The 19,528-nt window shown below is 45.5% G+C and overlaps 2 protein-coding genes across 6 annotated transcripts in view; one reads left to right on the top strand and one right to left on the bottom strand.

Moving 5' to 3' along the window:
* Positions 1-15,709, top strand: part of BEST3 (bestrophin 3) — a 31,269-nt gene extending 15,560 nt beyond the window's left edge. For all 5 annotated transcript variants that reach the window (XM_033952861.1, XM_033952859.1, XM_033952863.1 and 2 more), the window contains 5 exons: positions 4,157-4,234; positions 7,446-7,598; positions 9,448-9,528; positions 12,591-12,742; positions 14,572-15,709. In XM_033952861.1, coding sequence (XP_033808752.1) covers positions 4,157-4,234; positions 7,446-7,598; positions 9,448-9,528; positions 12,591-12,742; positions 14,572-15,496 — 1,389 coding nt within the window. In that variant the 3' untranslated portion in view covers positions 15,497-15,709. The remainder of the gene's footprint in view (positions 1-4,156; positions 4,235-7,445; positions 7,599-9,447; positions 9,529-12,590; positions 12,743-14,571) is intronic.
* The window catches only part of LOC117364069 (cathepsin E-B-like), a 55,489-nt gene continuing 49,827 nt past the window's right edge, over positions 13,867-19,528 (bottom strand). The window contains exon 11 of the mRNA XM_033952865.1: positions 13,867-13,962. Within this exon, the coding sequence (XP_033808756.1) occupies positions 13,924-13,962 (39 nt within the window). The 3' untranslated portion in view covers positions 13,867-13,923. The remainder of the gene's footprint in view (positions 13,963-19,528) is intronic.

Raw genomic sequence — 19,528 nt, 5'->3', positions numbered from 1 at the left:
TCTGAGCTCCCCTGGGAGAACAGTATAGAAAATTGAATAAATAAATAAATAGTCTCCCAGTAGAGGTGTGGAGACAAAGACTGAGTCTGAATTCAAGAAAGCAGGGGACAGGCACCTGAGATTTCATAGGGAGAGGAAGAGGTAGTGGATGCTGCGGAAGGGCAGACTGGGTGGGCCATTTGGCCTTTTATCTGCCGTCATGTTTCTATGTTTCTATAACCATAAAGCTCTATGATCTCACAATGCAAGTGTTAAGAGCCTTAACCAATAGGGAGAGGAGATGCAAATGTGAAAAGCCTTAGCCAATAGGGAGAGGAGGAGATAGTGGATGCTGTGGATGGGCCATTTGGCTTTTATCTGCCATCATGTTTCTATAACCATAAAGCTCTATGACCTCACAATGCAGGTGTAAAGAGCCTTAGTCAATAGAAAGAGAAGATGCAAATGTTAAGAGCCTTAGCCAATAGGGAGAGGAGGATGTACTGGATGCTCAGGATGGGCCATTTGGCCTTTATCTGCCATCATGTTTCTATAACCATAAAGCTCAATGAGATCATAATGCAGGTGTTAAGAGCCTTAGCCTATAGGAAGAGGAGATGCAAATGTTAAGAGCCTTAGCCAATAGGGAAAGGAGGAGAGTGGATGCTGTGGGTGGGCAGACTGGATGGGCCATTTGGCCTTTATCTGCTGTCATGTTTCTATAACCACAAAGCTCTATGACCTCACAATGCAGCTGTAAAGAGCTTTAGCCAATAGGGAAAGGAGGAGAGAGTGGTTGCTGTGGATGGGCAGACTAGATGGGCCATTTGGCCTTTATTTGCTGTCATGTTTCTATAATCACAAAGCAGGTGTAAAGAGCCTTAGCCTATAGGAAGAAGAGATGCAAATGTTAAGAGCCTTAGCCAATAGGGAGAGGAGGAGATAGTGGATGCTGCGGATGGGCAGACTGGATGGGCCATTTTCCCTTTATCTACCGTCATGTTTCTATAGTTTTGCAAATGATATATGTAAGTTGAAAAGGCACAGAAATGAAAGTTGGAAAATGCATGAAACATTCTCTAATGCCCCTTGTAAAGGACCTGAAAAGCTGCAAATGTCCATATTTTCCCTGTGATCCTATACATGTGAAGATAAGCAATACTACTACTACTTATCTCTATAGCGCTACCAGAAGCACACAGCGCTGTACAGAGTCACAAAGAAGAAGAAGACAGTCCCTGCTCAGAAGAGCTTACAATCTAAACAGCCAAGACAGACAAACAGGATGCCATGGATTCAGTTAAGGGGAACGGTTAATCTTCTGGCTGGGTTGGTGGGCTGTGGGGAGCAGGGTTATGGATTGAAGGCTATATCAAAAAGGTGGGTTTTCAGTCTGCTTTTAAACAAGGGAAGGGGCTTGGCGGACAAACTCGGGTAATTTATTTCAGGTATAGGGGGAAGCTAGATGAAAGGAGCGAAGTCTGGAATTGGCAGTGGAGGAGAAGGGTAAAGCTAAGAGCGACTTATACACCATAAGGAGAGAGAAGTGAGGAGAGATATTGAGATTCACAAGACTTGACAGATGCAATAGAATCCGCAGTCTTCCAAAGGTCAAGACCCACTGCATGAGATAAACAAGATAGGAAGAATAGGGAATCTGTGAAAGCACTTGGCCTCCGTAGGTGTCAATTCCTGGTTGTCTCAGCCATGTCCCGGGCTTCTGTTTCATCTCTGTATTAAAGCCAGACTCCCTGTACAAAGCTACTGTAAAAAAAAAAAAAAAAAAAATCCTCTCAAAAAACATGTTGTGCCAAACTAAACCTTAAGTTTATATACCGCATTCTCTCCATAATTATAGAGCTCGGCACGGTTTACAAGATCTTACTGTAAGGAAGGAACAGCAAAATGGGGTTGGAGGTTGAGTATAGGGGAAAGAGAGCATTACATTTTTATGAATAGCCTAGTTTTCAGATGCTTTCGGAATAGTTGGAAGGAGCCTAGATTCCGTAGTAGGGCAATAAGGTTATTCCAAAGCTCAGTGATTCTGAAGAAGAGAGATTTCCCTAATTTTCCCACATAGAGGATACCTTTTAGCGAGGGGAAGGATAGTTTAAGTTTATGGGTGGATCTGGTGGTATCAGGACTCAAGGAATTCCAAGATGGTGGAATTAGGGGAGGGAGGATGCCGTGTAGGATCTTAAAAGCTAGGCAGGCGCATTTAAAATGGACCCTGGAAATTACTGGAAGCCAGTGAAGTTTGGACAGAAGCGGGGAAACATGATCAAATTTGCTTTTTGCGAAGATCAGCTTGGCCGCAGTGTTCTGAATCCGCTGAAGTCTTTGAAGACTCTTTTTGGTTAGACTTAAATAGATGGAGTTACAATAGTCTAGTCTGGAGAGGATGCTCGATTGTACAAGGAAGGCAAAATGTTGTTGGTGGAAGCAGGATTGTACCGAATTGGATTTCCTTACAAGACAAACGATGATGTAATCAAAACATAACAGAAAGCACCATTATTTTTTGTTTGTGAAAATGGGTTATTTCTTTGGTTTTGGTAATAAATAAAAAAAAAAATTAAAAGAAAAAATGATATCTTCTTTATTGGACTAAATACATTTTAAATTAGTTTTTGAAGGCAATACCTTCTTCTTCAGATAATTTTTAAAATTATAAACATGTTTTTCAGCCCGATGGTACGATAGGTAGTTAGTAGTACATTAGAAGAAGTACTTACAGAAAGAGAGAAAAATGCAGGCAGATAAAGACCATATGGCCTAGACCAGTGGTTTTCAACTCAATCCTCAGGGACCACCTAGGCCAGGGGTAGATAATTCCAGTCCTCGAGAGCCGCAGCCAGGTCAGGTTTTCAGGATATCAACAATGAATATATATGAGATGGATTTGCATGCACTGCCTCTTTGAGATCTATCTCATGCATATTTATTGTAGATATCCTGAAAACCTGAACTGACCTATGGTTCTTGAGGACCGGAATTGCCTACCCCTGGCCTATCCAGTCTGGCCATCCGTACTGTTCATCTACATCTGTCATGTATACCTGTATGTTGACAGTTAATGACTTTTGACTCTATTCTATATAAAATAGGGTTACCAGACATCTGGATTTCCCCAGACAGGTTCTCCTTTTCGAGGACATGGGGTCCGGATGGCTTTTCAAAACCCAGCACTTTGTCCGCGTTTTGAAAAGCTTCCAGCTCGCAGCGACATCCAGACGGCATCTGTGATGCAACGCAGTGATGTCACGTGCATCATCGCATCACACCAGCGTAAGCGCAGATGCCCTCCTGACAAGCGAACAGATTGAGGGGGCAGAGCTGTGGGTGGGGGTGGGGCAGGACGGGCCAAACTGGATGGGCCTGGGGGCAGGGCCATGGGTCCGAATTTTTGTTCCGGAAATCTGGTAACCCTAATATAAAATATACCATCAACATTCTGTATTAGTACATTTCATTAACACAGGGTTCCCACCCCACCCAGCTCAACCCCCAAGGTGTTGATTCAGTCCAGTTCTTCACTGTGCTTGCACAGCTGTTTTTCCTAGGAAATTAGAGAATGACACAGTGACAAAATTCATCACCGTTCCCGTCCCCGTGGATAACTGTGGGAAACCATCTTCATGTCATTTTTTAAGGAGAGAGGGAAGAATCAGAGTATGAATGGCCCCAACCACTGACCCGCAAGCTTTGCTTTGAAGAATGCTGGTGTAGAAGGACTGAGGTTGAAACAGACACTACAGAATGACAGTCTCTGGTATCCAGAGCAGATATTGTGATGTCATAATGCCTCATTCCACCAGTGCCTAAGAGCCAATCACATCAGTGATGTCACAATGGCTTCATTATCCTTGGCTCACATAAGAATCAGAGTATGAATGGCCAAAACCACTGACCCAAAGGCTTTGCTTTGAAGAATGCTGGTGTAGAAGGACCGAGGTTGAAACAGACACTAGAAAATGACATGGGATTATTTCCCGCGGTTATCCGCGGGCACAGGGACGGTGATGAATTTTGTCACCATGTCATTCTCTAAACTTCATCACTGTGCTGGAAATGGGGTAAAAATCAGGATGAATCAGCTCTTTAGACTGATTGGGGGAAGATGGCAAAAACCTAGTGATAAATCTGATCTATTCATCTGGTTTTACTTTCTCTCCAGGAAATGAATCGATTCCGCTCATGGTGCAGCCTGCTCTTTGGCTATGATTGGGTTGGCATCCCTCTTGTGTACACGCAGGTAAAATAAATACGCCTTCCACTTTAAGAATACAAGTCTGTTCCTTCCTCTCCCTTTGAGATCCTATGAGTTTGTCCCATGCTTCCTTGAATTCAGATACTGTCTTGGTCTCCACCACTTCCACTGAGAGGCCATTCAATGAATTAATCACCCTTTCCTTAATTGACTCCTGAGTCACCCTTATCCTATGCTACTCATTTGAGAGCTTTTTTTTTCATTTGAAAGAGACCCACCTCTTCTGTATTTATGCCACAGAGATATTTTTCTATCATAAGAGCATAACATCAGAATTGCCATAGTGGGTCAGACCAAAGGACCATCAAGCCCTGTATCTTGTTTCCAACAGTGGCCAACCCAGGTCCCAAGTACCTGGTAGAAACCCAAAGAGCAGCAACATTCCAGAGCTGAGATTGTGATGTCATAATGCCTCATTTCACCAATGCCTAAGAGCCAACCTCATCAGTGATGTCACAATGGCTTGACTGTCTTATACTCAGCTCATATAAGAACATAAGAATTGCTATACTGGGACAGACCAAAGGTCCATCAAGCCCAGTATCCTGTTTCCAACAGTGGCCAACCCAGGTCCCAAGTACCTGGCAGAAACCCAAAGAGCAGCAACATTCCAGAGCTGAGATTGTGATGCCATAACGCCTCATTCCACCAATGCCTAAGAGCCAACCTCATCAGTGATGTCACAATGGCTTGACTGTCCTAGACTTGGCTCACATAAGAACTGCCATACTGGGACAGACTGAAGGTCCATCAAGCCCAGTATCCTGTTTCCAATAGTGGCCAACCCAGGTCATAAGCAATGTTCCCTCTAAGGATTGATGAGGTGTGTGCAAAAAAAAAATACGCATGAGCAACAAGTTACATACTCCTCAAATTTATGAGCAGGCGCGGAGGACGAGTGCCCGTGAGATTGTGGGAGGGTTAAATACTCAAAACGTAGAAGAATAACAATTTACTTAAAGTTTTTGCTTCGCCAGCTTTCTGGTATCTTTACATACAGTGGCGTACCAAGCATATGTAACACCCGGGGCCCATCATTTTTTGGCACCCCCCCTATCTGTACGAAAAACATGACTTTTAGTAACAAGCCACACGTCACACATGAGTATCTAGGAAAAGGCAGCATCTTACATATTGCATTGAGCAGTACATCAATACACCCATTGTAAAACTAAACAAGCCAGACCAGCATAGATCAATCCTACACCATCAATCCTAACAGAAAACCATGTCTTTCGAACACACAGAAAACACCTTCGCCTAGTATGGAATATGTCATCACAAACTAACCCCTCCCCCTTTTACAAAACTGTAGTGTGGATTTTAGCCACGGTGGTAACAGCTCTGACGTTCATAGAATTCTGAGCATCAGAGCTGCTACCACCACGGCTGGCACTAAAAAACGCTCCACAGTTTTGTAAAAGGGGGGATAAAATAGAAATACACAGCTTCAACGCTCTAGATCAGGGGTGCCCAAACTTTTTGGGCTTGCGAGCTACTTTAAAATGACCAACTCAAAATGATCTACCAACAATAAAATTAAAAAACACAAAGCACACTATACTCTGAGAAAATGTTAATTGTCATTCCTATTCTGGGTTTTTTTCAAAGAGGTCAAGGCAGATGACTCTATGCATTGTCACCTCAGAAACAACCATACAAAAATAGACAAATATACCCCCCTTCCTTTTTATTAAAACACAATAGCACTTTTTAGCGCAGGGAACTGCGCTAAATGCCCAGCGCTGCTCTCGACGCTCATAGGCTCCCTGCGCTAAAAAACACTATTGCGGTTTAGTAAAAGGGGGCCATAGTGCAAAATATAGATAGCATATATAAATTCAGACACATTTTGATCACTAAATTTAAAATAAAATCATTTTTCCTACCTTGTCTGGTGATTTCATGAGTCTCTGGTTGTACTTTCATCTTCTGACTGTGCATCCAATCTTTCTTCCCTTCTTTCAGCCTGTATGCTTCCTCTCCTCCAGACCTCATTCCCTCCCCTAACTTTTTCTTCCTCTCTCCCTGCTCTTTCTTTCTTTTTTTTCTCTCTTGATGCCCCCTTTTTTATGTTTCCCTTCTGTCTCCCTGCTTGTCCCCTTTCTTTCTTTCTTTCTCCCTACCCTCCACAAAGCCACTGCTGCCACCATCGGGGGAAACAGGCCCCAAAGCCACTGCTGCAGCTGCCCCAAGCTCTCTCTGCTTCCCACCGTCAGCCGACCAGCATTCCCCCGACGTCAATTCTGCCGTCGGAGAGGAAGTTCCGCCCAGCCAGGCAGTGATTGACTGGCCCGAACTTCCTCTCCGACAGCAGCCTTAGGGGGGGTGCACAGCCGGCCAGATCCGGACCTGGCTGGCTGTGCACCCCCCTAAGGCTGCACCCGGGGCAGACTTCCCCCCCCTTGGTACACCACTGAAGACGTGGCAGCGGCTCCTCTCACGAATCCCCACCTGCGTCGGAAGTCCGATGCAGTCGGGATCTTGAGAGGAGCCGCTGCATCTTTCAAATTAAAATATACTAAGGCAAGCAGGGCAGACCGCCGCTGCCGTTTCCTATCACCTCCGTCCGCCCTCGATTGAGCGACACGAGAAAACGTATGAGCGACGCCACTGAAAATAGTGAGCAATCGCTCATGCGCTCAGCTTAGAGGGAACATTGGAAGTACCTGGCAGAAACCCAGTACCTGTCTTTCTTCCAAAGTATGTATATGGAGATCTTTAAGTTTATGACGAAGACCATTAAATATTTTAGTAGCTGCTCTCTGAACAGACTCCATCCTGTTTATTTCTTTTTGAATGTGCCGTCTCTGGTCCAGACTTACACAGAAGCATCATTGTCTCAGTTTTCTCTGTGCTTCCTATGTATATTAGACAGCTTAACTTCATCTACCATAACTTCCAAGCTTGATTGCAAATTGAGTGAAAAAGTAATTTATTCAATTCAAGTTTCAAGTTTATTAGGTTTTTATATACCGCCTATCAAGGTTATCTAAGCGGTTTAACAATCAGGTACTCAAGCATTTTCCCTTAAAATCTTCTTTCTGTTTCTTGGATTGTCCTGAAGTAGTCAACCTTCTCAGTGGGTACATTTGTTTCAACACTAGGCTCGGGATCAGACTATAAACATTGGTTTAAGAGTTCAGTCAATGGCGTTTGACAGTGAGCCGTTTCTTTTTGCTATTCTTATTTTCAGGTTGTCACCCTTGCCGTTTACACCTTTTTCTTTGCATGTCTAATCGGCCGGCAGTTCTTGGACCCTGCGCAGGCGTACGCCGGACACGATTTGGATCTGTACATTCCCATCTTCACGCTCCTGCAGTTCTTCTTCTACGCAGGCTGGCTCAAGGTGAGCAGGTGTGAGGCTTGATTTTAGGTTATCAGAACCTTTATTACTGCAAGAAGAGTGGGTGACAGCCACCCTCCACCACATGGGCATAACCCCGAGGTATTAGCGTCAGCGGTAGAAGCTTGCGCCAGAAACATTTCCATTTGGTTTCAACGCATTTTGTTTCATTTTATTGTTTGCAAACAAAAGAAAACCAACATTTTAAAAAAATATGAAAATTAAAACTGTCAGGCTGCATTACACTGTACCGGGCTTCCTTCCAAGGACTGCGTTACACCACACCTAGGGTTACCGGATTTTCCCTCTAGTAAAAGAGGACGTATGACTCTTCCCTGTTCCACCCCCAGACAAAGTGCTGGGTTTTGAAAAGCCATCCGGACACCTGGACATGTCCGTGGAAGTCCTAACCATACCAGGCTTGCTTCTTTACATTGCATTATACAGAACCAGACTTGCTTTCATAGATTGCAATGCACAGTACCAGGCAAGAGTAAGTGAGGATAGATGAACCAAGTCCTACCTGGGTTAGGGAATCCCTTAAAGCTGCCAGATTTTACTTATGTAAAATCTGGACCCCCTAGACCTGCCCCTAGGCTCGCCTAGTTCCACACATCTCCAACCTGTTATGCCCACACCACACCACGCCCCTGCCTCCCCCCTCCCCCCCACCACACACATACACACTTAGCCTGCTCATCAGGAGGGAGGGCATCTGTGCAATCTGCTTTTCAAAACCCGGACAAAGTGCCGGATTTTGAAAAGCTGTCTGGACATGGGGGAAATCCGGATGTCTGGTAACCCTATAACTCAATTCCCCTATAAAATTATACATTTGATATTCCTCCTAGTGCTCCTGCCACATAAGGGTACACAGCGTCCTGACAGCTAGAGAAAAACTGTACTCTTATCCAGGTAGGGCGGATTGAGACATCCAGGTTTTTCTTCCATTACTTTCTTTTTTGGTAATCATTTTTATTAGAAAGGGTACAACCAGATAACAGGAACAACAAGAATATCAAAAGCACAGATACAAAGAGGCATCATATACACAAGAAAATGCACTCTCCACAAGTGGACACATAAATGGCACAGGTATAACATGGCAAACAAAGAGAAACCCAAAGGGAAGCCAACCCCACCCAGCAAACAGAAACATAGAAATAGAAGTAAACCCCGGATGTCTCAATCCGTCCTCCTTTTTCTGGAGCCATATGGTAACCCTAACCACTATTTTATTTGTGGCAGACAGAAATCAGAAAAAGCATAGCTCTACTTATTTTGAATAAAACATTTTTTTTTTGACCCTCTGCTGATTTGTTCTAGCTCTGATTTAAGGGGAAATAAAGGCTTTCTTATTGCAACTAAGTGCCTCAGATCCATGATCAGATCCGGTGAATGCATGTCAACTTTTGGCTAAGAGACAACAGGTTCTCAGCTATGAGCCAAGCAGGGTCTCTTCTTGGTTGGGACTGAAAACAGATAGAATTCAGGGAAAAGGGACTAATACCCTGCTACCTGACCCCCAAAGGGCATTGGATCCCATTACTAAAAAGCAGGAAAATTCAAACTGAAATATTTTTGTGATCGGATAATTAATAACGACCAATGAACATGTATGATCACTTCTAAATGTATATACAATGTGTAAACAAAGGTAAACCTTTATAATGCTCAGAAAGTAAAGAGTCTGGGCCCTGCCATATGTTAGTGGTTGATATATAGGACCTGAAGTGCATCCAGTATAGGGAACACCTGTGTGAAGGAAGGAAGGTGGGAGAGGTGTCGATTTAGAGTGAGTTACTTGGTTAACTCTTGTGTAATGTTTTGTGTTGGGTGCTGTGACCGCCAGGTGGCAGAGCAGCTCATCAATCCCTTTGGGGAAGACGACGATGATTTTGAAACCAACTGGTGCATCGATAGAAACCTGCAGGTTAGTGCAGCTATCCAGTAATTACAACCAGTAAAAGTGCAAGCACAATGTAAAGTACAATGCGATCAGCTCTGTTCTGGATCGATACATGTTTATAGGAAGTGCAGGCTGAAAAAGAGGTATCCAAGTTAGGACATGCCAAACTTCTAACCTATCATACAAAATGCTCAGTGAACACAGAGCCTTTTGTAAAATACATATAAGCCAGATGGAAAAATGCATTTGGCAACATGGACAATGAGAACTGCTATTGTACAACAAAACACAGAGAAATAAGAGCCGCATCACTCATGCAAGTGATACTAGTGCAAGTTAAGTGGTGGATTTTACAAAATAGCACATATAAGGGGAACCAATTAAAATCATCATTTTTTTGAGCAATCACATTGGCACGCAATAGCAGATAAATGGGCACAGTTCACCCCCTCAAGCTCTTTTCCCAAGTCCCAACCCAACAGAGGCCATCGTTTCACATAATTACAAGCCGGTGCAAATGCAGATGGGAAAATATTTTGGATATATATGTATTGCTGTAGGTAACTGGGACCTGGGTTGGCCACTTTTAGAAGCAGGATGCTGGACTTGATGGACCTTCGGTCTGTCCCAGTACGGCAATTCTTATGTTCTTATGTGAATCTAGTATAGGACAATCAAGCCATTGTGACATCACTGATGAAGTTAGCTCTTAGGCATTGGTGGAATGAGGCATTATGACATCACAATCTCAGCTCTGGAATGTTGCTGCTCTTTGGGTTTCTGTCTGGTACTTGGCAGCTGGGTTGGCCACTGTTGGAAACAGGATACTGGGCTTGATGGACCTTTGAACTGTCCCACTATATCAGTTTTTATGTGAGCCAAGTATAGGAGTTGGCTCTTAGGCATTGGTGGAATGAGGCATCACAATGTCAACTCTGGAATGTTGCTACTATTTGAGTTTTCACCAGGTACTTGGGACCTGGGTTGGCACTGTTGGAAACAGGATACTGGGCTTAATGGATCTTCAGTTTGTCCCAATATGGCAATTCTTATGATCTTATCCTCAAGGACTGCTTCAGTTCCTCCTCCTCTAGGTTGGCATCACTTGCATGTTAAAAAAGCAGTCATGGGCACATGCTAGTTTATGTGTGGTGAGATTGGCATCATGTAGAAGCAGGTCCTATGACCATGTATGTTGAACATACTCACTATGCTGGCCTTAAGGAGAACGAAAACAAAGGGAAAGGATTTAACTCACAACTTTTCAGTAGAAGCCCAAGTGTCATGCTCCTTGCACCGCCTACCGGAAGGGTTAGGCCAAGTGTTAGCTCATTGCCTATCAGGAAATAGTGTCTGTTCCACTGAAGCTCTTATGCTCACGAGGGTTTTGGGCTTACTGAGGGTTAGGCATTAGGCCTGCATTCATCCCCTCAAGGGTCACCCAGGAGCTCTTGTTTCCAAAAACTCCCCCTATGCTACTTCCTGCTGGGTGACCATTAGGGTGAGGTCCCTCTTGACCCCCCCCCTCAAAATTTCTCCCCAAGGATTAAGGGGTCCAACCCAGCGCTCCTCTCCCCATTAGGAGTCCAGTTTAAGGTTCTAGGAATCTCTTTTCTTTAACGATCACCACTTTCAGTCTGCTACTTGGTTCTGATGCAAATTAGTTATTCAAGTCCAATGGCAAGGTCATTCAGTCTTTACTATTGGACAGCAGTGTACTCTGGAGTAATAGGGGTAGTTGGTTCCTAACACCATACACCTAGTCTTCCACTATGAGTAGTACTACCCCAATTAGGAACTAGCTGTACCCTCTTTACCCCCAGGTTGTCTCTTGCCCCTGGCCACTCTGGGTAGGGGTCTTTCTGAGGTAGGCCTGCCCTCGGGACGGTACTCTCGCACATGATGGGACATACACCCCATCACACCCAGGCATGTTACATTCCACTACAGTAGATATTTTCCTGTGCCCAGAAGACCTACAGTCTAAGTTTGCAGCTCAGGCAATAGAGGATTAAGTGATTGCTCAAAATCACAAAGAGTTGTAGTGGGATCTGACTTGGGCTTCCCTGTCTCGTAGGCTACTCCTACACCGTGGAGCCATGGTCTGTGGTTTTGTTTTAAGACTTCATATTTATTAACATTGTATTCCACTTTGTCATTTCATTCTGATTGGAAAGGCAGATTATAAATGCTGGAACTAAATTCAGTTAAATTAAATTGATAGAATGGCAGGGTGGTTAATTCAGTGTACCAGGGAATTGTTCAAAAGAATCTCTTGTAATAATCCCAATATCAGTGTTACACTGTCTGATTGCCACTAGAGAATGACACGGTGGCGGTTTACCCGCGGCCACCGCATTTTAGCCGCGGGTCACCCGCCGAAAACGGGGAAGAAAACTAGCAGTCGCTGTGGCGACGGGGACAAGGCCATTCACCGCCCGCGGGGCGGTGAATGGTCTTGTCCCCCGCAGTGAGGCATGAAGGATCGCGCGGTCCCCGCAGCTCACACCCGCCCGCCCAATCGATTCCAGTGTCCAGCCAGCTCTCTCCCCTCTCCTCACCCCAGTCCGCAGATCCTCCTCCTCGGCGACCCGCACGCTACCAGAGAGCCGCGCACACCCGCCGCTGCTCAGCCTCGATCTTCTGCTCTGACGCAACCGGAAACAGGAAGTTGCAGCAGAGCAGAAGATCGAACACTGAGCAGCCGCGCGTGTGTGGCTCCCTGGGAAAGCGCGCAGGTTGCCGAAAAAGAAAACCCACAAACCAAGGTGAGGAGAAGGGAGAGAGCCGGCCAAACACCAGGATCGACCGGGCAGGCAGGTAGTGGCCGCGGGGACCGTGCGATCGCTAGTGTTCCCGGCTCAAATTGGAAGGAGGGAGTGAAAGGAAAAAGGCTTATATGGATGAGCGGGGACGGTGACGGGGCGTGACGGGGCGGTGAAAGGGATGGCGGTGACGGTGACGGGGCGGTGAAGAGATCGGCGGTGACGGGGCGGTGCAGAGGATGGTGGGCCGGTGACGGGGCGGTGACGGGGACAGATTTTTTCCCCGTGTCATTCTCTAATTGCCACTACTTCTATTCCCAGGTCTCCCTGTTGGCTGTGGATGAAATGCACATGAATTTGCCAAAACTGAATAAAGACATCTATTGGAATGATTCTGACGTCCGACCACCCTACACATTGGCCGCAGCTGACTACTGTATTCCTTCCTTCCTGGGATCCACTGTGGACATGGGGTAAATATTGTCTATCTGAAAAAGCTTTGCTAGTGATTTAGAGGCCTGTTGTTAACACACGGTAGCTGTTATGGACCCGCACAAATGGCTCTGAATGCTAAAACTAGCCGGGGTGGTAAGAATACTGTGCTAGTTGCTTAGAGAGGGTAGGAGTGGAGTCCGGGCAGAGAAGGGGCATGGTCAAGACACTACCTCAGCTTAACTGTCCAGGTTGTCAGTACCACTTGAGGTGGCATTAACTGCAAGTGTGGTACCAAATGCATGTACCATGACACCATACGGAAGAAAAATCTCACCTGATTCCCAGACACTACCCCTTTCTTTTCCTCTATACTTTTCCTGAAGCACTGTATCCGTAACCCCACTTCTCAACAGCCGAAACCCTTCATTGGGATCTCCTGATACCTATTGGGGGGTGGGAGTTCCCTGGTGTCCACTATCTTAAGGGCAGAAACAATCCCCACTCATTCCTTCCCTCTCGAGCACTAGGTTCAAAATGGCAGCTTCTTATTTGGCAGGGTTTTCCCTAGCAATAATAACATGAGACTACCACTAGGGGTTATAGCTGCAAAAGTTCAAGGTGGATAAGGCTGAAGGTTCACCTAGGGCACCCATCACTCATGCACCAGCTCTGACCATGTGGGAGTACTACCAGGGAGTTTCATCATTTGGGAAAAGGACAAGGGATGCTAGTGTTAACATTTTTCCAGCCCCTTGATAAGAGAGCAGGCTCAAGCTGGGTCTGCTGTTGAGGATTGATATGAGCAGAATTGTTCCCAGCTACAGACATGCAAAACTATTTACCACAGGATTCATTTTTCCATGGATGAGTTAGTGAATTTCATAGTAATTGTGGTCAAATAGGAAACAAACAGAATATTTATCACTTTAGTAAAGATAATGCCTTAGGAGTTGGAATGAGTATGAGAACTTATGAGACAATAGAAAGGTTCAAAGATTATTAATTGTGGTAGTGGATATCTTTTGCCCATGTAGAACTGAGCCGAGACCACCAATTCACTTTATGTAAGCCACCAACTGACCTTTAGATGTTAATGATGGTCATTTTCTGCTATCTTGGGACTTGCACTTCTCCAGCCCAACAGAGTTGATGATGGGTCCAACTTTGATCACTTGTGCCAGGGTCCCCTGCATTCAGCTTCTTCTTGCTTCCATCTCCACTATCCTTGGACCTCCGCCTTCTGCATAAGGTCTTCTCTCTAGCAATCAGATAGTACAAGGGTGCAGTGAAAATCTGTGTTAAATTTTAGCAGCGGATAATTTCTTATTTATTTTTGTTCTATTGGTTTTATATACCGCCTTCCTAAAAACCACAAGGCAAACCTTGCCATAAGTCAGACTGCAGAAATGAATAATAATAAATAATAATAATAATTTATTGTTTATATACCGCCAAAGCCAAGGTAGTTCGAGGCGGTTTACAATAAAGAAGAGCTGGACATACAGCGAAAAAGAAATAATGAAGTCTTTGAGTACATGGCTGTTTGTATAAAGTAAGGTAACCTTGTAGGGACGGGTTTACAATAAGAGTAAGTCAAAGGGGAGCAGGTCGTTCAGAGGGGTAAGCAGTGAAGGTTTTGGGAGAACTTGGTCAATGGGAAGTAGATCAAGGTGATTTACAAAGAAGGATAGGTCATACAGTGAGGGGAAGTAGTGAAGACTTTAGGAAACCCAAATGTGGGAAACACTCCAGAATCATTTTTTAAATGGCTTGAATTAGAAATATATACTGTAGCTGCCAAAACATCTCTGTTAAAGCTAACTCATATGGTGATCGAGTGACATGATGGGAACTTCTTCTCTTACAGACTGGCACATTCGGTCTTTCTGCGAGATGAAAACTTGTTCTGGGATGAGGTTCATGACAGACCCAGGCGCCAGCACTCGGTGCTAAGGAGAGTAAAGCGCTTCCTGAGTGTTCATGAACACCCTGAACTTCCTCGAAGGACAACCAGCAGACATGACAGCGACACCTCCGAAGTCTTTTTCCCAACTAGTGACACAAGTGGTATCGGTACCTTTCACAACACGCCTCCGAGAGGTAGGCCACTAGTTATAAATGCCAAAAGGCATCAACAAGCTGAGAGGAATGCAAAAATGCCTTCCGCTACGGGAGAGCTGTCAACTATTCGAGAGGCCAGCCAATCTGAAAGGCCGCCTAGTCCACCATCCGATATGAATGACGCACCGGTCAGCCAGTCTTTGCAAGTCCCTCAGGTAAGGATCACTGCAGCGGACAGAACAGGGTCCATCACCCACATCGATGAAACCTCACAAACAGATGCCCCTGAGGTTTCGCAGATAGTGACTGGCGCATCTCAGAGCCAATCTGATTCAAGCGTGGATGCTTCCGACCCACAGCCACTTCTCCCTACTCAAGTGATGTCTGGGCAAGAGCATATGGAAGAAACGACATCTGACGTAGACAAAGGCAATATAAAAGTCAGTAAGGAAGGCCAGCGCAGGAGTCCTCAGTGGATTAGGACCCCCGTTTTATGCAGACACAGTAAGAGATCAACTTCAAGACCAAACCAAAGCTCTACAGACACTGCACCACTTTTAAGTACTTCAGAAAGAAATTCTTCCAGCAGCGTGAAAGATGTGTCCTTCACTCCTGCTCCTAAAGATACGGAAGGCTCGCGCCACTTAGTCGAACACCTGGACGCTAAGGAAACAGACATTGTAGAATTTAGCGAAGAGAAGAAGGAAGGAAATAAATCAGTAGATTACTAAAAATTTGGCACTTAAGATTGTGGAACTAAACCAATGTCAGAGTCCAAGTGAATGACAATCAGCATTTCCTGCATAAGTAGGATTTCGTTTGAACAGATTCTGTAGCAATAATTCTATAATTAGTAGTAATAACGGGGTTGACATGCGGCTGATGATGCTCAGTGTTGGACTGACTGCCGCCAGCGTTATGGCTGGAAATTTAATGCCAGGCCATGCCCAGGCAACAGCATTGAATTTCCAGGTTTATGGAGCCAGCTAAAGGGTGACTGGACTAAATCGCGCGAGACAATGGCGCGCCGACAACTGAGCGCAGACAACTGAGCGCAAGGTTGACGGCGCGCCGAAGAAAAGCACTATTTTAAAGGGCTCCGACGGGGGGTGTGGGGGGGTACCCCCCACTTTACTTAACAGACATTGCGCTGCCATTGTGGGGGGTTAGGGGGTTTTGCCTAAAAAACAGGCAAAAAGTTCGGTTTCAAGTATAATGAGGGGGGTTACAACCCCCCAAAACCCCTACAACGCCAGCGCGATGTCTGTTAAGTAAAGTAGGGGGGTTCCTCACCAACACCCCCTGTCGGAACCCTTTAAAATAGTGCTTTTCTTCGGCGCGTCGTCAACCTTGCGCTCAGTTGTCTGTGCGCCGTTGTCTCGCGCGATTTTGTCTATGAACCCAGCTAAAGCATAGCCTATTAAGTTTGACATTCAGCACTTAACCGTCTATGGGTTACCGCATAAACCCCCTCTTTTACTAAAACTGGCAGCGGCTTTGGACTGATTTTTGTGCTGTCCAATGTAAGTGGTTGCCTTGACCAGTTAAGTGCTGACTCCGCCTCTGGTACCCCCTCAAACTAGCTGTTTTTTTTGTTAGGCGCTAATCAGGCATTTTTAACAGCATTAACCAGTTAAGTGTCGCTGAAAATGACCAGTTAGCCCCATGCAGGCGATTTAACTGGCCAGGAGTCATTGCTTTGAATATTAATCTGAACGTTCCCTGAGTATTCATGAATATAATTTTTTAAGAGCACTGGGTAGAGCCAAGGGTTACGAGGGCAGGCTGGGAATAGGCCTCCTTCTATTACAGACCTCCCTCTTCAGTCCTGAGATTCTAACACTGGGTTGTACTAAACCATGAAAGAGCTAGAATGACATGGCAACAAATCTCCACAGGAGCTAATTATCTCGTCCCGTTCCCGATGGTTCTTCTGTCTCTGCCCCTGCCCCATTCCTGCAAGCTCCGTCCCTCATCTGCACAAGCCTCAAACGCTTTAAAATCCTAAGTAGCAACATTCTAGAGCTCAGATTGTTATGTCATAATGCCTCATTCCACCAATGCCTAAGCTCCGTCCTCATCTGCGCAAGCCTCAAACCCTTGAAAATCCTAAGCAGCAACATTCTAGAGCTCAGATTGTGATGTCATAATGCCTCATTCCACCAATGCCTAAGCTCCGTCCTCATCTGCACAAGCCTCAAACGCTTTAAAATCATAAGTGTTTGAGGCTCGTGCGGTTAAGGCAGAGCAAACAGAAATGGGACGGGATGGAGAAAATTTGTCTGTGCCATTCTCTAGAGCTTCTTATCATGGACCGGCGAGGTGAATGCTCTGACGCTTATTGGAATTCCACAATTTAGTAAAAGGAGCCCAAAATAAAGATGACAGGACAAGTAGTATTGTGGGGTGGGAAAAGATTTGCTTGTTTGGACTTCTTTTATTTTTTTATGATATCTAAAGGGACTAGATCAAATTATTGACCCCCTCCCTCTAGTAAGAGTAGTGAAGTCAGGAGAAACCAAGGCAGCAGCAGAGGAAATATAACATTTTAGTTTTTAGGTCAGTTTTGTTTGTTTTTAATCATCTTTCCTTGTGGACAGCAAAGCAGTTTATAATAGTGATAATAACATGCAGCAAAAGAGGGACAATTCATAAACTGAACCCGAAATAAGCCACGGGCAATTACAGGACTATATAGGAAATGCTTTGCTGTGCCTTGACTGTTGGATTTTTTTGATGTGTGATTCCTAAGGAAAGCAGGATCCCCAGGGACAGTTCTCAGAAAGCCCCTGGATCTTCAAAGTCTGTATGAACTGAAACATAGAAACATAGAATATGACGGCAGAAAAGGGCTGTCGACCCAACAAGTCTGCCCACTCAAGACCCCTCCCTCAGCTAATTTGCCTACTCTAGAGTCCCCTCTCCCATGAGTCCGTCCTTTGAGCATGACTGTCCTTTGAGCATGAGTCCGTCCTTTGAGCATACTGAGAGAAGTATCCAGGAAATAAGTACAGAAACCCGACCAGGTCATGCATATGCAAGACCGGAGGGTTAGGACTTCGATGGGAAGAGAGGACTTCAATGGGAAAGGTGCACCAAGGTGGCAAGGGGGCCCCTTCTGATGATTCAGACAGGTTTGGGCCGCCGCGGGAGCGGACTGCTGGGCATGATGGACCTATGGTCTGACCCGGCGGAGGCACTGCTTATGTTCTTATGTTCTTATGACTCTGTAGCGACCCCACTTGTCTGTCCCAACGTCTTTTGAAGTCGAGCACGCCGCTGGCCTCGACCACTTGGCATGGAAGGCCATTCCATCGATTAATCACCCTTTCGGTGAAGAAGTATTTCGTGGTGTCCCCATGAAATCTTCCCCCTTTAAGTTTTAGTGGATGCCTTCTTGTCGCTGTGGGACCCTCAAGAAAAAAGATAGAAGCAGAAGTAGGTTATAGAAGTAGAGGTAGATTATAAAGGTTGAAAATATACAGATAGAAGCAGAAGTAGGTTATAGAAGTAGAGGTAGATTGTGAAGGTCAAAAATTCACTCCACAGGTCAAGGACCTGGTGGGCCGCCGCGGGAGCGGGCCGCTGGGCGAGATGGACCTACGGTCTGACCCAGTGGAGGCAACTTCTTATGTTCTTATGTTCCACATCGATGCGGCCTGTGATGTATTTAAATGTTTCAATCATGTCCCCCCTTTCTCTGCGCTCCTCGAGAGAGTATAGGCACAGTCTGGTCAGACGTTCCTCATAAGGGAGATCCCTAAGTCCCGAGACCATCCTAGTGGCCATTCTCTGGATCGACTCCAGTCTCTTCACATCTTTCCGATAATGTGGCCTCCAGAACTGGACACAGTACTCCAGGTGAGGTCTCACCATGGATCTGTACAATGGTAGTATGACTTCAGGCTTTCGGCTGATAAAGCTCCTTCTGTGTGCCATTGGACCTTGTTGTAGCTCATTTCAAAGGGATACAATGTGCAGGCCTGGATTTTATATTTCTGTGCCCATGGACAGGACCCTTAGAAATGCCCTCTGTGTAGGATTACCAGACGGCCAGATTTCCCCGGACGGCTTTTCAAAGCCTGGCACTTTTGTCTGGGTTTTGAAAAGCTTCTATCAAATCGTCGTTGGGCAGGAGGGCATCTGCGACAGAACTGGGCAAAACATCATATACAGCAGTGTCTCTCAAACTTTCTTGAGCCGGGGCACACTAAAGGTCGACGTCCGTGCATGTGCAGAGACCCTCCAGATGGGCCCTGAGACGCCAGTAGGGAAGAGGGCCGGAGAGAAGGAGAAGCACTGGTACCAGCTGATTGCCTACAGCAGTGTTTCTCAACTACTTCAAGCTAAGTACCTCCTAAGTCTAACAAATATCAACTGAATACCCCAACCACAGACCTTCCATTCATTTTTCATATACATCACAATATACACAGCAGATATAAATTTTCAAACCTGACACATTTCAGTCATTTTACCTATCGGCGATCCTCTGCAGGCTGCTGTAATTAGCTTTAAAGGTGAGATCGGGAGGCCAGGGGGGAAGCCGGAGGACGCTAAAGAGAAGGAGGAAACATGCAGGCTTTTGGTGAATCGGGCAGCGCTGGCGCCGTACCGCGTAGGGAAGTCAGCTGGCAGGCACCTCTCTTCCTCCTCGGTGTGCCGTGGCACACTTGGAATCTCAGGAGGCCTGTATACACTGATATACAGGCTTGAAACACATGTTCTTGTTCTCTCCTTTTTGAGGACATATCTGGGGTCCG

This window comes from Geotrypetes seraphini, chromosome 7 (assembly GCF_902459505.1).
Source record: "Geotrypetes seraphini chromosome 7, aGeoSer1.1, whole genome shotgun sequence".
Lineage (NCBI taxonomy): Eukaryota > Metazoa > Chordata > Amphibia > Gymnophiona > Dermophiidae > Geotrypetes > Geotrypetes seraphini.
This window is presented reverse-complemented; position numbering and strand designations above follow the sequence as displayed.